Source organism: Lissotriton vulgaris, chromosome 5 (assembly GCF_964263255.1).
Source record: "Lissotriton vulgaris chromosome 5, aLisVul1.2, whole genome shotgun sequence".
In the NCBI taxonomy this organism is placed as follows: domain Eukaryota; kingdom Metazoa; phylum Chordata; class Amphibia; order Caudata; family Salamandridae; genus Lissotriton; species Lissotriton vulgaris.
In genome coordinates, this window is record NC_141693.1 from 1,977,654,548 (window position 1) to 1,977,673,091 (window position 18,544).

General features: G+C 48.1%; 1 protein-coding gene across 1 annotated transcript in view; it reads left to right on the plus strand.

The window, feature by feature from the left end:
• Positions 1-18,050, plus strand: part of MVB12B (multivesicular body subunit 12B) — a 465,468-nt gene extending 447,418 nt beyond the window's left edge. The window contains exon 10 of the mRNA XM_086924708.1: positions 14,800-18,050. Within this exon, the coding sequence (XP_086780834.1) occupies positions 14,800-14,886 (87 nt within the window). The 3' untranslated portion in view covers positions 14,887-18,050. The remainder of the gene's footprint in view (positions 1-14,799) is intronic.
• Positions 18,051-18,544: the final 494 nt, after the last annotated feature.

Below are 18,544 nucleotides of genomic sequence, written 5' to 3' on the forward strand. Positions count from 1 at the left end.
GCCTATCCATCCCGCTCCCTTCTGGACATTAGGCAAATGTACCCAGGCAAGCTAATGTAAATGTCCTTATGATGATCCTCATATGTTTTGTAAGGATCAAAACGCCGTCGACTTAATGCACACCATATACACTTCTCAACTAAATATCACTCATGCGTAATGGTGTCCCACTTTATTTTGTTTGTGACATCAGTATGTGCTACATGCAAACAACTTACTCTGCCTGAGCCTTTTCTGTTACACGTTATCTGAAAGAGACACGTTAGTGATAGATTCCTTACCTTAGAATATCCCCAGGCGTCAGACTGGATCCGGAAACTTTTGCGTAGCAATACCCCTGCGCGCCGGTAGGCGTCGTCTGCGGCTCCGCGTCCGTCGTCGGCGTCGTGAGCGCCGGGATGACGTCGTCGGAGTACTTAGACGGCGCCCATGCGCGCTGACGTCCGTTCTTCTTTTTTCCGCGCCAGCTAGCGCAGATCCGGAAGAAGCTCTACCCCCAGTCACTTTTTGACTGAAAATTTTTGATCCTTTTGATCTTCTCTTTGTCGACTATCTCGACTATCGGTGCCAGGGATGCCCGGGTTCAAGCCTTGTTTGAAGTGCGGCCGACTCATGTCGGTCACGGACCCCCATCGCCGGTGCCTGAAGTGCTTAGGCCTCGACCACGACGATCGATCCTGCTCCGACTGCCGGGCCCTGACGTCGAAGGCTAGGCGGGAGCGGTCCCGCAAGCGTCTCGAGCTGAGGCAGTCGGCCCCGCGCCGCTCCAGGTCCCGGTCCCACGGGAGGTCGAGGGACAGGTCGCGAGGTCGGAGTCATCGACGTTCCGGAAGTGGACACCGATCGTCTGGTTCCAAGTCCTCAGGTAAGAGGCATGAGAGGTCGGAGCGACACCATCGATCCTCCGACCCGCCCCGACGCTCGCACGATGCGGCCGGGGACTCGGGCGACACCGCCCACGCGGCTCCGCGGGAGTCGCAAGCGTCGCCGCCTGCCCCACACCTTCGGGTCCCTGGGCACGGCGCGTCGCAGGAGGAGGTCGAGAGGTACCTCATGGCCATGAGGGCCCTCCCTCCTCAGTCGGTTCCCGTGGCGCCTTCGGGCCGATCGGTTCCGTCTGGAGGTCCTTCCGGGTCGGGCGCTTCAGCCCCGACGACGTCGGGTGCTTCGGCCCCGGCGCCGCTGGCGACTTCGGTCCCGGCGCCGCACGACCTCGCTGGATCCGGCTCCGGATCCGGGACCTCGCCGGTCGACCTTACGACCTCGCCGGCGCCGTCCCTTCAGGTGTCGTCCCCGGCAGCCGATGTGGTTGCCGCCCCCAATGTCTCCTACGGTCCTACTCAGGAGTCGGAAGGGCGCCGCTGGGCGCCGATTCCGTCGGCCTTTGGAGACTTTTATCTCCACGAGGAGGCCCTGGCTGTTAATCCTGGTCTCCAGGAGCCAGGTGACGAGGAGCAATGGGAGGGGTCCGAGGACCCTCTGGCACGTGATTGCCAGTCGCAGCAGGACTGGACATATGAGCTTGGGGAGGCCAGTGGTATTGACACCTCGCCAGACACTGGATTTACGTCGCCCCCGACTGTGGCTTCGGAGGCGGGTTCTGCTTACAGCGTAGTGTTGACGAAGGCAGCTAAGGCCTTAAACCTTCAGCTCCCCGTCGCGGCCGTGAGGGCTAATCTCCTCACCGAGGTCCTCAAACAGCAGTCAGGCTCCGCGGAGCCCCTCCTGCCGTTCAATGAGGCCTTGTGTGACGTTCTTCTGGGCACTTGGTCCAAGCCCGCCACAGGCCCCCCTGTGGACAGGAACGTGGCCAGACGCTACCGCCCGGCACCGGGCGACCCATGCTTTTTGTCCACCCATCCCACCCCCGAGAGTTTGGTCATCCAGGCCTCAAACTCCCAAACCGCATTCCCGTCGGCCCCGCCCGACAGGGAATCCAAGAGATATGAACAGTTCGGGAAGAAGGTTTTCTCGTCTGTGAGCTTAGGGCTGCGGTTTGTGAACACCGCCTGTCTCTTGGGCCGCTACACCCACACCCTGTGGGACACGGTTGCGGAGGTGCTGCCTAGATGCCCGGAGGAGGTCCAGGCTAAACTCAGCCAAGCCCTGGCGGACGGCCGAGATGCAGCACGCTTTTCTATCCGGTGTGGGCTGGATACTACGGACTCACTGGGCAGGGCGATGGCAACGACGGTGGCGGTTCGACGCCACGCCTGGTTGAGGTCCGCCAACTTCTCGGCCGATGTCCAGGCCACCCTCCTGGACATGCCGTTTGATGGCCGTCTCCTCTTCGGCGACAAGGCAGACCATGCGCTGGAACGTTTCAAGGACTCCAGGGCCACGGCCAAGTCCTTGGGCCTTACGGCCCTACGCCAGCAATCGGGTGCCTTTCGCTCCTTTCGTGGCCACGGAAGGGGCGCCCCACCACGTACTGTCAGCCACGCGCCGCAGAATGTTCAACAACGCGGTGGCGGACGTGGGAACCGCCGTGGCGGTGGTCGGGGCCAGCGGCGAGGCCAGTCCACACCTCCCTCAGCAGCCCCTGCCTCAAAACCTTCCGAGTTTTCAGGCCCATGTGACGCCTGTGGGAGGCAGGGTTCGCCATCACCTCTCCCACTGGCATACAGTCACTTCGGACAGGTGGGTGCTGCAGATTGTCCGAAGGGGCTTCTCCCTCCCCTTCGAGTCATCCCCTCCATCTATGCCACCTCAATACCACCGTGTGTCGGGGGATCACTTGCAACTTCTGCAAGAGGAGGTTTAGGCCCTCTTGGCCAAGAGGGCCATCGAGCGCGTTCCTGGGCCAGAAGTAGGACGTGGTTGTTACTCCCACTACTTTCTGGTGCCCAAGAAGGGCAAAGGGGGCCTACGCCCTATCTTGGATCTGCGGAACGTCAACGGCTTCCTCCGTACGGAGAAGTTCAAGATGCTCACTTTGGCTCAGGTCCTGGCTGCCCTGGACCCAGGAGACTGGATGGTAGCGTTGGACTTGCAGGACGCCTATTTCCACATCCCCGTCCTGCCGGCCCACCGGCGTTACCTGCGGTTCACGGTAGGCCAAGAGCACTTTCAGTTTACCGTGCTCCCCTTCGGCCTTACCAGCGCCCCACGGGTGTTCACGAAGGTGATGGCGGTGGTCGCAGCCCATCTGCGCAGGCAGGGGGTATCAGTCTTCCCCTACCTCGACGACTGGTTGTTGAAGGCGGGCTCGCCCCAGACAGTCGTCAGCCACCTCCAGACTACGGCCGACCTCCTGCACTTGCTGGGGTTCTCCATCAATGTGCCGAAGTCACACCTGTGTCCCTCTCAGAAGCTCCTCTTCATCGGAGCGGTTCTCGACTCGGCGCAGTTTCGGGTTTACCCACCCGAGCAGCGGGTTCGGGATATTCGGGCTCTGGTTCCCATCTTCCAGCCGTTATCCCGGGTCTCGGTCAGGTTGACGCTGCGGCTTCTGGGACTGATGGCCTCCTGCATCCTTCTGGTGCGTCACGCCAGGTGGCGGATGCGGGCTCTGCAGTGGGACCTGAAGTTTCAGTGGGCCCAGCATCAGGGCAACCTGTCCGATCATGTCCTGATCTCAGAGGGCACTGCGAGACAACTGCAGTGGTGGCTCACGGACCGCGACTGGGTCAGTGGCAGACCCCTCTCCCTACCCCAACCGGAGCACGTAGTTGTGACGGACGCGTCCCTCCAGGGCTGGAGAGGCCACATGGGAGAGGCGGAGATCAGAGGCCTCTGGTCTCCGGCGGAGTCCCGGCTCCATATCAACCTTCTGGAGCTGCGGGCGATTCGTCTAGCACTAAAGGCATTCCTCCCCTCTGTCCGGGGGAGCGTAGTGCAAGTGTTCACCGACAACACCACCGCCATGTGGTACTGCAACAAGCAAGGAGGGGTGGGGTCGTGGACCCTCTGCCAGGAGGCTCTGCGCCTCTGGCAGTGGCTGGAACATCAGGGCGTGACCCTGGTGGTTCAACACCTGGCAGGCTCTCTGAATGCCAGGGCGGACGAACTCAGCCGCCGGTGCATGATGGATCACGAATGGCGTCTGAACTCGGACGTGGCGCAAGGTCTCTTTCGGCAGTGGGGAGAGCCTTGGTTAGATCTATTCGCCACAGAAGAGAACGCGCAATGTCATCAGTTCTGCGCGTTGGAATTTCCAAGGCGGCACTCGCTCGGAGACGCTTTTCGTCGCGAGTGGAGCTGCGGTCTGTTGTACGCCTTTCCGCCTATACCACTTCTGCCCAGAGTGCTGAAGAAGATCAGGCGCGACCGGGCCCAGGTCATCCTTGTGGCTCCGGACTGGGCACGAAGATACTGGTATCCCGAGCTACTCAGCATGTCAGTCGATCCCCCGATTCGTCTGCCTCTTCGGGAGGACCTTCTGTCGCAGCAGCAGGGGACGGTCCTGCACCCGAACCTGTCCAGTCTCCACCTACAAGCTTGGAGATTGAGCGGCGGCAGTTGAGGCCATTTGACTTGCCTCCTGAAGTCTGTGATATCATTCTGGCAGCCAGGCGTCCCTCCACAAAGTCGGTATACGCCTGCCGGTGGAACAGATTTGTGGCATGGTGCACAGCAAAGGCTGTGGATCCTCTCTCGGCACCCCTTTCGGAAGTGCTGCTCTTTCTTCTTTCCCTTGCCCAGCAGGGCTCTGCTCTGGGCACTCTTAAAGGGTACCTTTCTGCTCTATCAGCCTTCTTGAGGCTACCAGATCAGCCTTCTTTATTCAAGTCCCCTATTGTAAGTAGATTTCTGAAGGGCATCACGCACATGTTCCCTCCTGTTCCCTTCGTGATGCCCCAGTGGGACTTGAATCTTGTTCTCACTTATCTGATGTGTGCTCCCTTTGAGCCACTGCATAACTGTCCTCTTCGTCTCCTTACTCTGAAGACTGCCTTCCTGGTTGCCATCACCTCTGCCAGGAGAGTGAGTGAGCTCCAGGCTCTTTCTTCTTCTCCACCTTTCCTGTCTGTCCACCCTGACAAGGTGGTGTTACGTACACGACCTTCCTTTCTGCCCAAGGTTGTCACGGCCTTCCACATCGGGCAGTCCATTACCTTGCCCACTTTCTTTCCGCCTCCGCATCCCTCGAAAGAGGAAGAGAGGCTCCACCGTCTGGATCCAAAACGTGCGCTCTCCTACTACCTAGATCGCACACGCCAATTCCGGGTGGATGACCAACTCTTCGTTGGTTACGTGGACGCGAAGAAGGGTAAGGCTGTGCACAAGAGGACCATCTCTAGGTGGATCATCTTGTGTATCCAAGCATGTTACTCCATGGCGAGGAAGGAGCCCCCGGCTGGATTGCGGGCTCACTCCACTCGGGCCACGGCAACGACAACTGCCCTGGGCCGAGGTGTCCCCCTGCAGGACATCTGTCAGGCAGCCACGTGGGCCTCGCTGCGCACGTTCGCAAGACACTACTGCCTGGACAGTCAAGTCCGGAGGGATGGCTTCTTTGGCCGTTCCGTCCTCCAGGACTTTCTGGTGTGATATTGGTTCGCAGACCCACCACCGGGGTTGGTATTGCTGGGGTATCTATTCTAAGGTAAGGAATCTATCACTAACGTGTCTCTTTCAGATGCACAAGTTACTACTTGTGTAACGATATATCTGTAAGAGACATTAGTTAGTGATAGATTCCTTACCGACCCACCCATCCTCCCCGTTCTGCGAACCGATATCTAGGGTTAAGGTCATCCCCTTTCAGGGCCCTAGTTTCATGGCACCAGTGTTGGTTCTATCATGGCTCTGCGTATCTGGCGCGGAAAAGCTGTGTGTCAGAACTGACGTCAGCGCGCATGGGCGCCATCTAAGTACTCTGACGACGTCATCCCGGCGCTCACGACGCCGACGACGGACGCGGAGCCGCAGACGACGCCTACCGGCGCGCAGGGGTATTGCTACGCAAAAGTTTCCGGATCCAGTCTGACGCCTGGGGATATTCTAAGGTAAGGAATCTATCACTAACTAATGTCTCTTACAGATATATCGTTACACAAGTAGTAACTTGTGCGTTCGTCCTATTTAGCGGAGTTGGATGCAGGCTTGTGTCCCACTTCAAATGTCCTTTGTTTATTTTTTGGAAACTAATTGAGTATTCAAGTATCTGTTTGGCTGGCCAGCTCAAATATAGTACCGATTGAGCCTATATTCATTGTTTGATTATTCTTCTGTTTAGGGACCACTGTGTTTGAAACTAGTAGTGACGGATGCGTCACTCCTGGGATGGGGTGGCCATCTTGAAGAAGTGGCGATCAGAGACCCCAGGTCTCCGGCAGAATCTGAACTCCAACTCAACCTTATGGGGCTCCGAGAGATCCAGCTGGCATTAAAAGCCTTTCTACCCTTTATCAAGGGAAGGCTAGTGGAGGTGTTCATGGACAACACCATCGCCGTGTGGTACGGCAACAAACAGGGAGAGGTGTGGTTGTGAACCCTTCGTCAAGAAGCCCTACATCTCTGGCCATGGCTGGAACAACAGGGCATTTCCTTGGTGGTTCAACATCTGACAGGCTCTCTGAACGCCGGGGCTGAAGAACTCCACTGAAGATACCCATTGGATCACAAAATATGTCTTCATCGGATGTGGTGTAAGGTATCTTTAAGCAGTGGGAGGACCCTTGGATCTATTTGCCACCACAGAGAATGCGGAATGTCAGCAGTTTGCACTGCGGTTCTAACTCTGAGAAGCTTTTCCTCCTGACTGGAGCTCAGGCCTCCTCTACACCATTCCAAAGTCCCCCCATATTACTCCTGCTTAAAGTTCTCAAGAAGATCAGGAACGACTGTGGGCAAGTCATCCTTGTGGCTCCGGACTGGGCTTGGAGAGTTTGGTATCCCGAGCTGTTGAGCATAGCCATCAGTACTCTGAACAAGACTGCCCCAACAGGAGGATCTTTTGTTGTAGCAGCAGGGGAGGTTCCTCCACCCGAACCGGTCAACACTCTGCCTTCTTGCGTGGAGTTGAACGGCAACAGGTGACAACTTTCGACCATTCTCCCAAAATCTGCAATGGTGTTCTGGCAGCCAGGCATTCCTCCACCAAAACGGTATACGCCTGTCATTGCGGCAAGTTTGTGGCATTGTGTACAAACTGGTCCACGACCTGCCGGCAATCCACCTACACCGTTTCAGTAAGTTTCACCCGCGCGAATGTCGATTCACAGCCACTAGCATGATTCATTTTCCACCATACACGTGGAGTTGGATTCATTACTAGTTTGTGGTGCACACTTCATTCATTGAACGCTAACACCATTGATAATCATAGTCACAAATGTTTAATTCATATTTCGCACTTACTAAAACTACCAAGACTTTGTTTCTTCTTGTTTTAATCAATTTCTTTACTAATCTCAGGAGCATTGAAGTGGCATGAATTTACTGGGCGTAACATCTAGAATCGTGTTTGTTGGTTCCTTTAATACCACACATGATTCATTGCAGATGTACAAGCCTTTACTCATTGTTACTACCTAAAGAATGGTTGATTTTTTTAGATCTAATCTGTGTACTAGATAATACTGAGTCCAAGTTTCTTCTATTTTCATAGGATTAAGCCTCTGACAAAGAGCATTGCCCGAAATGCATTGGGCGTATTTATGTTACAGATACATTAGTTCGATCAGGATCAAGTAAAATGGATATTATTAAATGAACAAAGAATGCAAGTAATAAAAAGTATACAGAATAAATAAAAAGAATTCCTCGAAAGAAGTTTACACCTATGGAATAACCTTATTTTAGACTATTGAAGGCCTACTATTATTATTATTATTATTAATCTAAATTTGTAATGCGCGCAGATACCCAAAAAGGGTTTCCCGTCGCCTAGCACACAAGTTGCTAGAAAGCCAAGTTTTAAGATTTCTTCGAAATCTCAGATAAGACGAGTCATTTTCCAAAAACACAGGAAGAGAATTCCAGATTTTGGGGCAGAGACAAGAGAAGGAGCAACCTCCCATTCTTGTTCATTTAAATCTGTGGATCACAAAGTACCCATGAGCTGTAGAGCACAGGGGACGAGAAGGAATGTAGGGATGGATGAGCTCTTGCAGATACGGTGGTGCAACCCCTTGTTTGATTTTAAAGATGTAACACAAAGTTTTAAATTTTATTGTTTGATCGATTCGTAGCCAGTGGAGGTCACGAAGATAAGGCGAGATGGAAGCCTGTCTGGGAACTTGGCAGAGAAGGCGTGCTGCAGAGTTCTGCACTACCTGTAACTTTCTCAGTACCGTTTGACAACTACCAAGGTAAAGAATGTTGCTGTAATCGAGGCGAGGGGTGATAAGTGCCCGGACTACCGTGCGTTGGGTAGAGACAGGGAGCATCCAGATGATCTTATGAAGCCATCTCAAGATCGTAAAGCAGATGGCAGCCACATTAGCCGCCTGTTGTTTCATGGTAAGATTTTTATCAATGATGGAGCCCAGATTGCGGACATGAGTGACAGGAACGGGAAAGGGACCCATTTTGTGAGGCCAGTGGTGAGGGCCCCATAGGTCCTTATGCTTACCTAGGATAACAACCTTTGTCTTGTCCCCATTCAACTTCAATAAATTGAGGCGCATCCACTCTGTCACTTGCCGTAGGCGGCACTGAAGGGCAGATGTTGTAGCGTCTTTGGTGGTGGACAATGAAAAAACAATCTGCGTATCATCAGCATACGAATAGAGGGATGATCCTGCCTCCTCCACGATTTTAGCCAGAGGTCTAACGTAGATGTTAAAAAACAAGGGGCTTAAAATGGACCCATGTAGAACTCCGTGTGCTGCTGCGCAGATCTTAGATGATGACTTGGCAGAAAAGACCTGAAAGGTGCGACCACTGAGAAATGAGGCAAACCAAGATAAGGCGATGCTATCGAGCTCAAGTGACCTGAGGCAATTAAGCAAGATGTTATGTGACACGGTATCGAATGCGGAACTCAGGTCTGATAGAATGAGTGCTGCTGTTTCCCCACGGTCAAGATGTTGGCGCAACTTCTCAGTGAGCCCAAGCGGAGCAGTTTCGGTAGAGAAATTGGCTCTGAACCCGGATTGAGAGTAATGGAGATAACCCACTTTTTCTATATGTTCAGTCAGTTGCGAATAAATATGTTTTTCCAAAATTTTGGAAAATACAGGGAGCAGAGATATAGGCCTGAAATTCGATAGTACAGAAGAATCTGCTTCGGCCTTTTTCAGTAAAGGGACGACCATGGCCCGCTTCCACTCGGGGGGGGGGGGGGGACCGAAGCCTCCCGCATAAAGGCATTGAGAAGTTCTATAACAACGCCTTTAGATGTTAAAAAGAGCTGGCGTAGGATGTTAATGAGCAAAGGGTCGAGTGGAGAGCCAGACTTGACGCTATTTAAGCAGTTTTGAAAGGACGTTGCATCAAAAGGATCCCAGGAGTAGAGTTTAACTGTCAAATTGGAAGTGCTGTAATTCATCAGGTCAGATGGAGAAGTCATACTGTACAAGGAGGGAGAAGCCAAAAGTGACCTGTGAATGAGTTCAACCTTCTGGACAAAGAAGTCGGCGACATTATTGCATTGACTTTCGTCAAGAACAGGGGAAGGGGGGGGTGGTATCGGAACCAGCTAGCTTCTTTACTACAGAGAATAAGGCCCGGGCACGGTTTGATGCCTGAGTGATTGTACTTGCAACATAAGAGGTGCTTCCCTTTTTGCAGTCTAAGTGATAACTTTTGAGAGCAGCTTTATATGCATCTTTGCGAGTGGGAGAATACGATCTCCTTGTTGCATGGTTCCCACAATTGTAATGAAATGTGTCAATGGTTGTATTTTATGGTTTTATTTTTCATATACCTGTTTATATCTATTACACAGTTGTTATTTATGTCTGTAACTTTAATGGCAAATTGCCTAAATAAAGACTTAGACTGGAAATAGATCATAAGCTGCAACAATTGCTATAAATGTATCCAAAAAGAGCTTAACCTTGATGAGGCTGCTCCAACCAAAATCCAAGATAAGTTGATATGTTTTTTTCCAATCAGCCTCAAGCTTGTTAACGCAAGAAAAATCTCAAAAAGATCACCCAGGCCAGAGGAGGTTTAATTGGGACTGTACCGCAGCTTTTAAAAACCTTTAAAAAGCCACTGATACCCTTCCAGTAATCCAGATGATAGTAATCAAGGCAGACTGAAAAACCTATAAACAGGCTATAGAAAATAGGAAGCTAAATCAAAAGCCTGGGAAGATCTTGGACGGGCTGCCGAACAAAGGGACAGTAGAGCTTTTTGGCAGGTATACGTTGTCTTTTCTTTAAGGATGGAACTACTTCAGGTATCGAATCCCATATTTTAGAACAAAATTGGGTTGAGCACTTTTCCAAAATGTTCGATCTGTATAATGCAGCTGTGGAGACGGCTAGCCTTTCAGACCTCCCGGTTTTGCCCATACCAGCTAAGTTGTCTTTTATCGAAACCATCACTGTGGGAGGTGTGTCTGCGGCTGGGAAGGCGACGGCCCCTGTGGGCTCCCCGTTTATTTGTTTAAGCTAACCCCGCTTTCTAGGCTCCCCTATTAACTAACGTTTTTAGAGCGACTAATGGAAGGGGCTATTGATTAATGGAAGGAGTCAGAAACTGTTTTGAATTTTAAAAAGGGCGATAGGGATCTTCCTGATAACTATTGCCTTATCTCACAGTTAGATTCTTCTGTTCAACTTCTTGGGCGAGTATTATTTACCCCATTGGAAACCTGGACAGTGGCCAATTCTTTTCTTTCGGAAGTCCAATATTGATTCCAGTCCGGCCTCAGCACCTCTGAACAAGCACTTAATTTGCCCTTTGCATTGGGTAAATACGTAGGTTTAGGCATGTCAGGTTTTGTAAAGATCTGCCTTAAGAGACAAAAAAGTTAAGGGGGTGAAACAGTGAATAATTTCTCATTTTAATTTCCATAGGAAAATTTGCAGAAAGAAAGAACAAACACCACTGAACAGATTTACACAAAAATGTTATGAAAGTAGAACTTGGAAAGTGTGCGTTGATTGATTTGGTGTAAATCCGTTCAGTACTTACTGAGATATTCGCCTTTTTAAAATCTGCAGGGTAGGATTTAAAGGGTCGACACTTCTGCCATTTAAACATTGAGTCATGATTTCTGACAGATTTACACAAAAATGTTATGAAAGTAGAACTTGGAAAGTGTGCTTGGGTTGATTCTGTGTTGTATATATTTCTCAATGTATGTGCACTACTACTTTGAATCTTGGTTCCGTTGTAACATGGCCGAACCATTGATCGTATTTAACGTAAAAAAGGTTGCAGCTTTAGTCCTCTCTTTAGCTCTATGTTACTGATTGAGGCTTTTTGGCGCGTTTTAAACAATCAACCAATGTATATAAACCTTGTATATACCGCTTACCCGCTGACAGTGAGCAAGGGCGTTCACGCCCGAAACGCGTCTGTTTAGCAGTGTGTTGCACCTCTGCACGATGATGAAATAAAGGACGAAGAAAATACCTTTAAAAAGTCTGGCTGTGGATTTATCCATCTGTGTCTGCGTACTGGGTTTGTTGTGGAAGCGCCGCAACCTCCGGTTGGAATCTATATATATATATATATATATATATTTGGTTAGGTTAGGGCTGAAAATGTTCTTTCGGTCATCTTTTCGTGAGTAATGATATCTGAAGTCTATACCTGCTGGAATTGGACAGACCCTGCCATGTTCTTCTGCCACTATTGGCCTAGCAGTCCTGCCACCAATGGCGTTTGGACTTCAGGAGGGGCGTACCACAGGTCCCTGCAGCAACTGCCACGTGGGGGAGCCTTTATGGGCCCCCAGCACTTCCAGTGGGTCCCGTACATTTAATATTCGCAAGATATTGGGGTCTCAATACCTTTTATTACTCTCTGTAGGGAGGCGCCATCTTTGTGCGTTGCACCACTAGTGAGAGGAAGAGCTGTGTGTCTGCCATGTTGGCATGGGAGTTATTCCTTGCACCATCAAGGTTAATCACCTCTGAGTGAGGAAAGAGATGTAACGTATGGTCACGTTTCCCTACTTCCTATGGCCCTATATCTGCTCCCATCTTTTCCCATTGAAATATGTGGAACCCGAAGCCCCCGAGTGACTCGTGGTTACTTACTACACATTCTGAGCTCAGATGAACTGATTTCAAGATTGTCTCTTAACGACAATTCTCTTTAGCAGTGAGTTCCAGTGCCTGCCACAAGGTGGCACTGTGGGACTAGGAATAAGAGGCTGCCGAATGACTAGCATGGTAGTGTTCTGTAGATCTGTACACCCCCTCCTCTTTAAAGAAAGAATAACCTTCAGTGAAGATGACGGGCTCGCCCGCACAGGAAGTTCATTATCGACCGAGAAGTCTAGCTGTTGAACAGTTTGACATGGCGACTCAAAACTATTTACAAATTTTCTGCAACTTTTTCCTGGGCAGGGTCTCAAATATTGTGTTATTATTGATTCAAGTTTAGTTATTCCAAAAATCCCATTTTATATATATATATATATATATATATATATTCCTGACCGCTATCAGCGCGGGCACAAACAGACGCAGACCACCTCTCCCTTAAAGTTGCTTCAAACAAAGTTTAAAGAAACGCCATCACACCATCAATCGTGCTAGCAGTGAAGATTTATTTTGTTACATTCACAGAGCAAGTGCTCTCCTTGACGCGTTTCGCTCCGCAGGCGGAGCTTGATCACATATATATATAATATGTGTGTTTGTATAAATTACCTACTGGCGTTCGCCATTAGGTAGTTATAGTTACGACCTAGTGTCTATAGGAAAAGCATTTTTTGACTTGCCTATAACTTTGACGTTGTTTGACCAATCTTCATGCCATTTTGCCCCAAAAAGTGTCAAAGTAGGTTTTGAATGTCATGGAAAATTCTGGAGTGATCCGTGCAGTGGGGACCGAGAAATAGCGGTATAAAAAAAGGGTGCGTTTGTAATGTTACTTCCCATAGGAACATGGTCTTGAACCTACAGTCCGACCCGCTGGACGAAAATACTCCAAACTTGACATAAAGTTAGATGTTGTTACACAGACTTTGCTTTTTATTTGGTGCAAATCCGGACAGGCTTTTTTGAGAAATTCAAGTAAAAAATGATAGATATATCTCTGACCGCAGATATTTTGCAATTAATCATAGATGCGCACGTCATCAGGAATGCTGTGATTAGCTGGATGCATCCTGAACAGAAAGTTGAGGCCATTTTATTGCCCATGAACGGTTCCCGGGGCTTTAAATTTGTGTGAAAGCTAACATAGGGGGTCATGGTGGAGATACTCTGACCCCATGTTTGAGAAATGGGTGTGTTAGTGACACAAGTTGTGTCCAAAATTGAAGTTTTGAATTGCGCACAAAATTCACAATGATGCCACAATCGCCAGCGCAGCCCCGTGTACCATCACAGGGACTTCGCAACTATCACGGCAACACCACGAATATTGGTGGAAATATAGAAAAATATATTTTTTTGTACATACTCGCCGGTCACTGTCACACACACTTGTACGCACTCACTCAGACAGACACTTATACGCCCATTCACATATCTACTCACGCACTTATACATCCAGGCACATACCCACTCAGATACTCATTCACTCACATGTACATTCAGGTACTTATGCACCCCCTTAAAGAATTACTCAGAATGATGCACCCATGTATTGACCCACTCGGAGACTCACGCACCCACTTACAGACCCACTTACAGACCCACTTACAGACCCACTTACACACTCATGTGTTGTTAACCCTCATCCTCGCAGTTGGGCGGAAGGCACCATGAGAATAGCACAGTCAAACATTGAGCTCCGTTTGTGGGTCCTTCTTCACACTTTTCAGAGGTTGTGTTGTAAGAGCGTAGATACTGACAGCACAGTGCCTGCCGCACACCTGTGTCTTGGCATTGGCGCTCAGAGCCTGCCTTTTGGGACCCATGGGTTGGGACATGCATAATAAGTGACTGAGATTCCTTGAGGCACTCAGTGCCCTCAAAGGGCACCTCAGGTGTGCACTCCTTGTGCATCATCTCATTGGTGAAGCACAGTGAGCGCACCCTGCCAGGGGTCCCTTTCCTGTGTGCATGCACCATTGATATGGCACAGGTGCATGGGCAAAGACATTCCTTCATTTGCATGTGGATGAAGCCACATGCTAACGAGTGAACGTGCACTAAACACTACTATGGATCTAACTTGATGCCCGTCAAGATAGAGACGCCCAGATGTTTGCAACTGCTTCCATCCTACCAGTTTGCCACTGGAGAGCAGACTTGTAGCAAATCCAGATGAACTTCCCGCCATTTTTCATAACACAACTGCTTTCCTTCAGTTTGCCCCTGATTTGTTAGTGTTTACTTATTTATTGATATTTGAATGTTTTGTTGGACATGGACCAGTTGAAAAAGGCACTGTAGACTTCTATTAGATTTGCAGCATTACGTAACCATGTGCGATACTCTATAACAGATTGAGAAGGCTTACAATTGGAGCAGAGATTAATATGTATCAGAATGTTATTTAGCACCTGCAGGTGTATAATTTGCATGGCTGAATAAACACTGTAGATCTTTTGAAACTTTTGGCTACATAGATATTGGAGTGCCTGGTGCACAGCATTGAACATGGAATATAAACATTAACAATTGCACAGTCCAATATGTGTGCACTGTGTTAAGTTTGACGCTCATGCGTATAAATATTCGTAAAATACTTGTGTCTGCTTGTCCTGTGTTTAAAGCGGGGCACCTACTACTCATCCTTAACCGCCTATTCTCTCTTCTTCCTTTGCAGTATGATTACAGCTTCAGGACAGAACAAAGTGCCGCTGCGCGACTGCCTCCCAGCCCTACCCGATGTCAGCAGATCCCGCAATCCTGAGGAGGTAGCACAGCGACTCTGCGTGACGAGGCGCGCGTGCCCACATACTACTGAGAGGGATCCTACCCCGCAAGGAGCAGTGTTACTGGAAGTGGTGCTCAAAGAGGACTTGTTTCTAACCACTCTGCCTACACTTTATAGTTCTGAATATGTCTTTTTGTAAATACAGAAAAGCAACTCCTTTCTCTACAGCCAACCACCAATAACCACTCGTGGAGTCTTCAGCCGTGCACCACTGCGCTGAGTAGACATCCTGCTGTTGTTACACTGATGGCTGATTTTTTCTAGCAATTTGAAACGTTAGTATTAAAAACTGTGGTACACAAAATTTGCTAGAAAATTAAAACAGAATCAATATTTGACTCACTGTAACATACACTCATTCCACGTGGGGTGGGAGGGAAGGATAAAATAAGGATTTATATCGGCTCAACTTCCTTCCCATGTTGCATTTAGGGATGGACTTGAATATGTTCATGACAAAAAATTGTAAAGCACAAGTTAAAAAATGAAGATTTCAGAATGGTGCAGTTTGATGTTCCCTATCTGCCTTTTGCAGTAAGCTCATTTGAGTTACGCAGGGCCAGAAAACAAGACGGTTTTTAACTCTGTTATTGGTCAGGCCAGCACTAAATTGTGAAAATTAAATCTGGTACTGCAAGATGTCACCAAGCAAACGCCCGTTCAATTGCAAACAAATTTACAGACCTGGATGTGGTTTTAAACGTGTACCACTGTTCGTGCATTTAAACTAGAAAATCACGGAGATAAAATAGATAAATAACAGTTGAATCTGGGTTGCTTGAGAACAGATTCGATGAGCTGTGACTAAAATAACAGCAAAAAGATTGAATTGAATCTTGGCCCATAGGATTGGATGAAAATGTTTTTCCATCCGTTTTAGATTGCAACCTAAATTTTATGCAGCTGATATTTGTACATCAAAAGTTTTCACAGAAGATCCTTCCAACGACGTGTTAAAAGTTAACTCAGTGGTTTATGTGCTCGAGGTGCTTGGCCCAGCTTAGCTTATTGCTTGGGCATCCGACCATGGCTTAGTCACGCCAGGAAATGTCATCAAATCCTAACGCGGAGCGATCCCCCTTGAACATTAGGAAAACATCTGAACAATCTAATGAAACTTGCCGCCATGTCAAAAGCAAGCACATGGGCTTATTGCAAGACTACCTCATCCACCCCCACTCTTTGTCGACTCTTCCTTCTGGAAAACTTTCACAGAGTCACCATCTCTTATCAACATAGCATGCAAACTGCTCTCCACCTTGCAAATGTGTGCGCTGAATGGATCAAACCAATATTTGCTGCTTTGGATCTAAAAATACACAAGTACACAACAGGCAAATGTTGTGGCCTGGAAAAGAAAGTTATTCTAGCTGAGTTTGGAAATGTGTAACCAGTTGCATCACAGACACAGATTGAGACGCGTGTTTTGAAACGTTCAAGTTTTCACATTTGCTATTTAGAACTTGGTTACATTTGTTGTGGAAGTTGGCCCACTCTTGCATCACAGTAGCCTGTGTTTTTGTATATATAACAGCACAGTTTACTTCCACAAAATCTTCTTCACTGGGTGATATTTATTGATGGTGGGCAAAGATGTTTTCTTCTTGTTTGCGTGGTTCTAATACCTCACCTAACAATCCTTCAGCTACACGTAAATTGCTCTTCGTGGCAGTAATGTTTGCTAGGGTCTTCAGAAATGGTTTGTGTGACACGACTCAAAATTGAAGCAAAGTTCCCTTCTCGGAGATGAGAGAAGACACCACGCGGCTGAGGTTGAATATCCTAGGAGCCAAGAGGACAGAGAAGAAATGGGAGGTCAGCTGGTTTTAGTTCCGGTGTTCCAGTCCCGGCATATGGACATCATTGTAATTATTGTATCTGAATTGCCGGTCTGAGTAGCTGCATGGCCCACCGTCCAGCTCTCACCATTGAAAAGGGTCAGCGGTTCGTTGTTCGAGGTAGCAAGCTGTGTGATACGAAACTGAATTTTCAAGTTGTCGTTGGATTATTTAGACCTGATTAGGTATGGATTGTCCGATGGGTTTTTCTTTGACTCAACAGTTGTAAAAAGGTTCTTGGTGTATAACTGGGTTTCTATGAGCCTTTAATACGGGACTCTGTCTTACTGACCCTTCATCGTGGCCTGCTATGAAGGTGCTTACAAAAGTCTTGCCACTGCATTCACCCATCACAGTCATTGCCACTGCATCTATCCCACTATTCTGTAAGTTAATTGCACCACAGAAGATCAAAGGAAATGTTCTGCTAATCATAGAATTGTCTTTTGGCAATGGTTTATGCCATAACTTTGCTACTTCTGTTGTTGCTCGTTGAACAGCAGTGACATGTCCACCAGTGAACAGTCTTTTCCTACAGGGGTAGAGACGGTTGCAGTTTTGTATTGTAAATAGTACGTGGTGACTAACCTATATGCAATTGCATTTGCCATTGTAACACGTGTTGATGTTGTTGCTATTATCCTATTTACAAAATTGTGTTAAAATAACGCACTAAATTGCTTTGCACAGCCATTGGTGTTTTTTTGTATCCAAATAGATTTTCTACTTACGTATTGTTTAAGTACACATACGTATTTGCAAGTAGATTTTTTTGTACCTTGCTGTAATTTCATTCCGAGTTTATAAACCCTAATACTTTCTCGAAGCAGTTGTCATGAATCAAAAAGTTCAATGACCAGATAAACCCTTCTCAAAAGCATTTGCATCAGACGTACTGTAAGCTTAGGGGTTATTTTGAAAGTAAGTCGGGTCTAGAGAAAGTAAGACAGTGTGTTGTGACGTAAACGGTTGATTACTGTAGTTCGACTTCATGGGCCACTCACTTGCAGGTTGGCAAGTGACATATTTTCGTGGCCAATGCGTAACTAGAGGTTGATATTGTTGGATGAGTTGATATTGTGTTTTCTGCCCATCAGTGGAATTGTAGCATTGAAGCAGATGTGCACAAGTTCGGTTTAGTCATGGACCTGGGTCAACCATTTTCGCAAATGCACTTCTGTCCCAGGAAATGTACAGCACCATGAGAAAACTGTTTGAGCCAGCCCCCCCCCGCAATGTGTGGATTCCATACTTACTAATCCTTGTCTACAAGAGTGGACCGCCTGTCTCATATGGCACTCCTCCCAAGGTTATATATTTAAGTAACTATTTATATTTGCTAAATATTTCATCCAGTACATTGCAGTTCTTTCATTTCATCTACTTTAGAATAATGACTCGTGCATTTCTTTGTTAATCTTCAACTTTAAACTTGCCTCTTTGCATTTCGGGGGCCATCCCCAACATTGAGAGGAAGTCTCAACATTCTAAAGAAATAAAACAAAATCATAGGGCCATTTCATAGAGATAGGTTTATGAGTAGATGTGATTTACGTTTGTAGCACTGATGGCTCACTCATGAATACAAGGAGTACTATAAGACTGAGTCGAAGCAAAGTCTTTATGCCCAAGAAGTTTATCTATTAGCAACCTTAGCCTGAACTCACTCTTAACATTCTATGTAGACATTAGAACAATACCTCTAATCCTACATTCATTTGCAGAGATGTGTTTCTTCGGTGTGTTTTAACTCTCAACTCAACATGTCTTTCTCTTCTCCCAATGCAAAGTAGCGA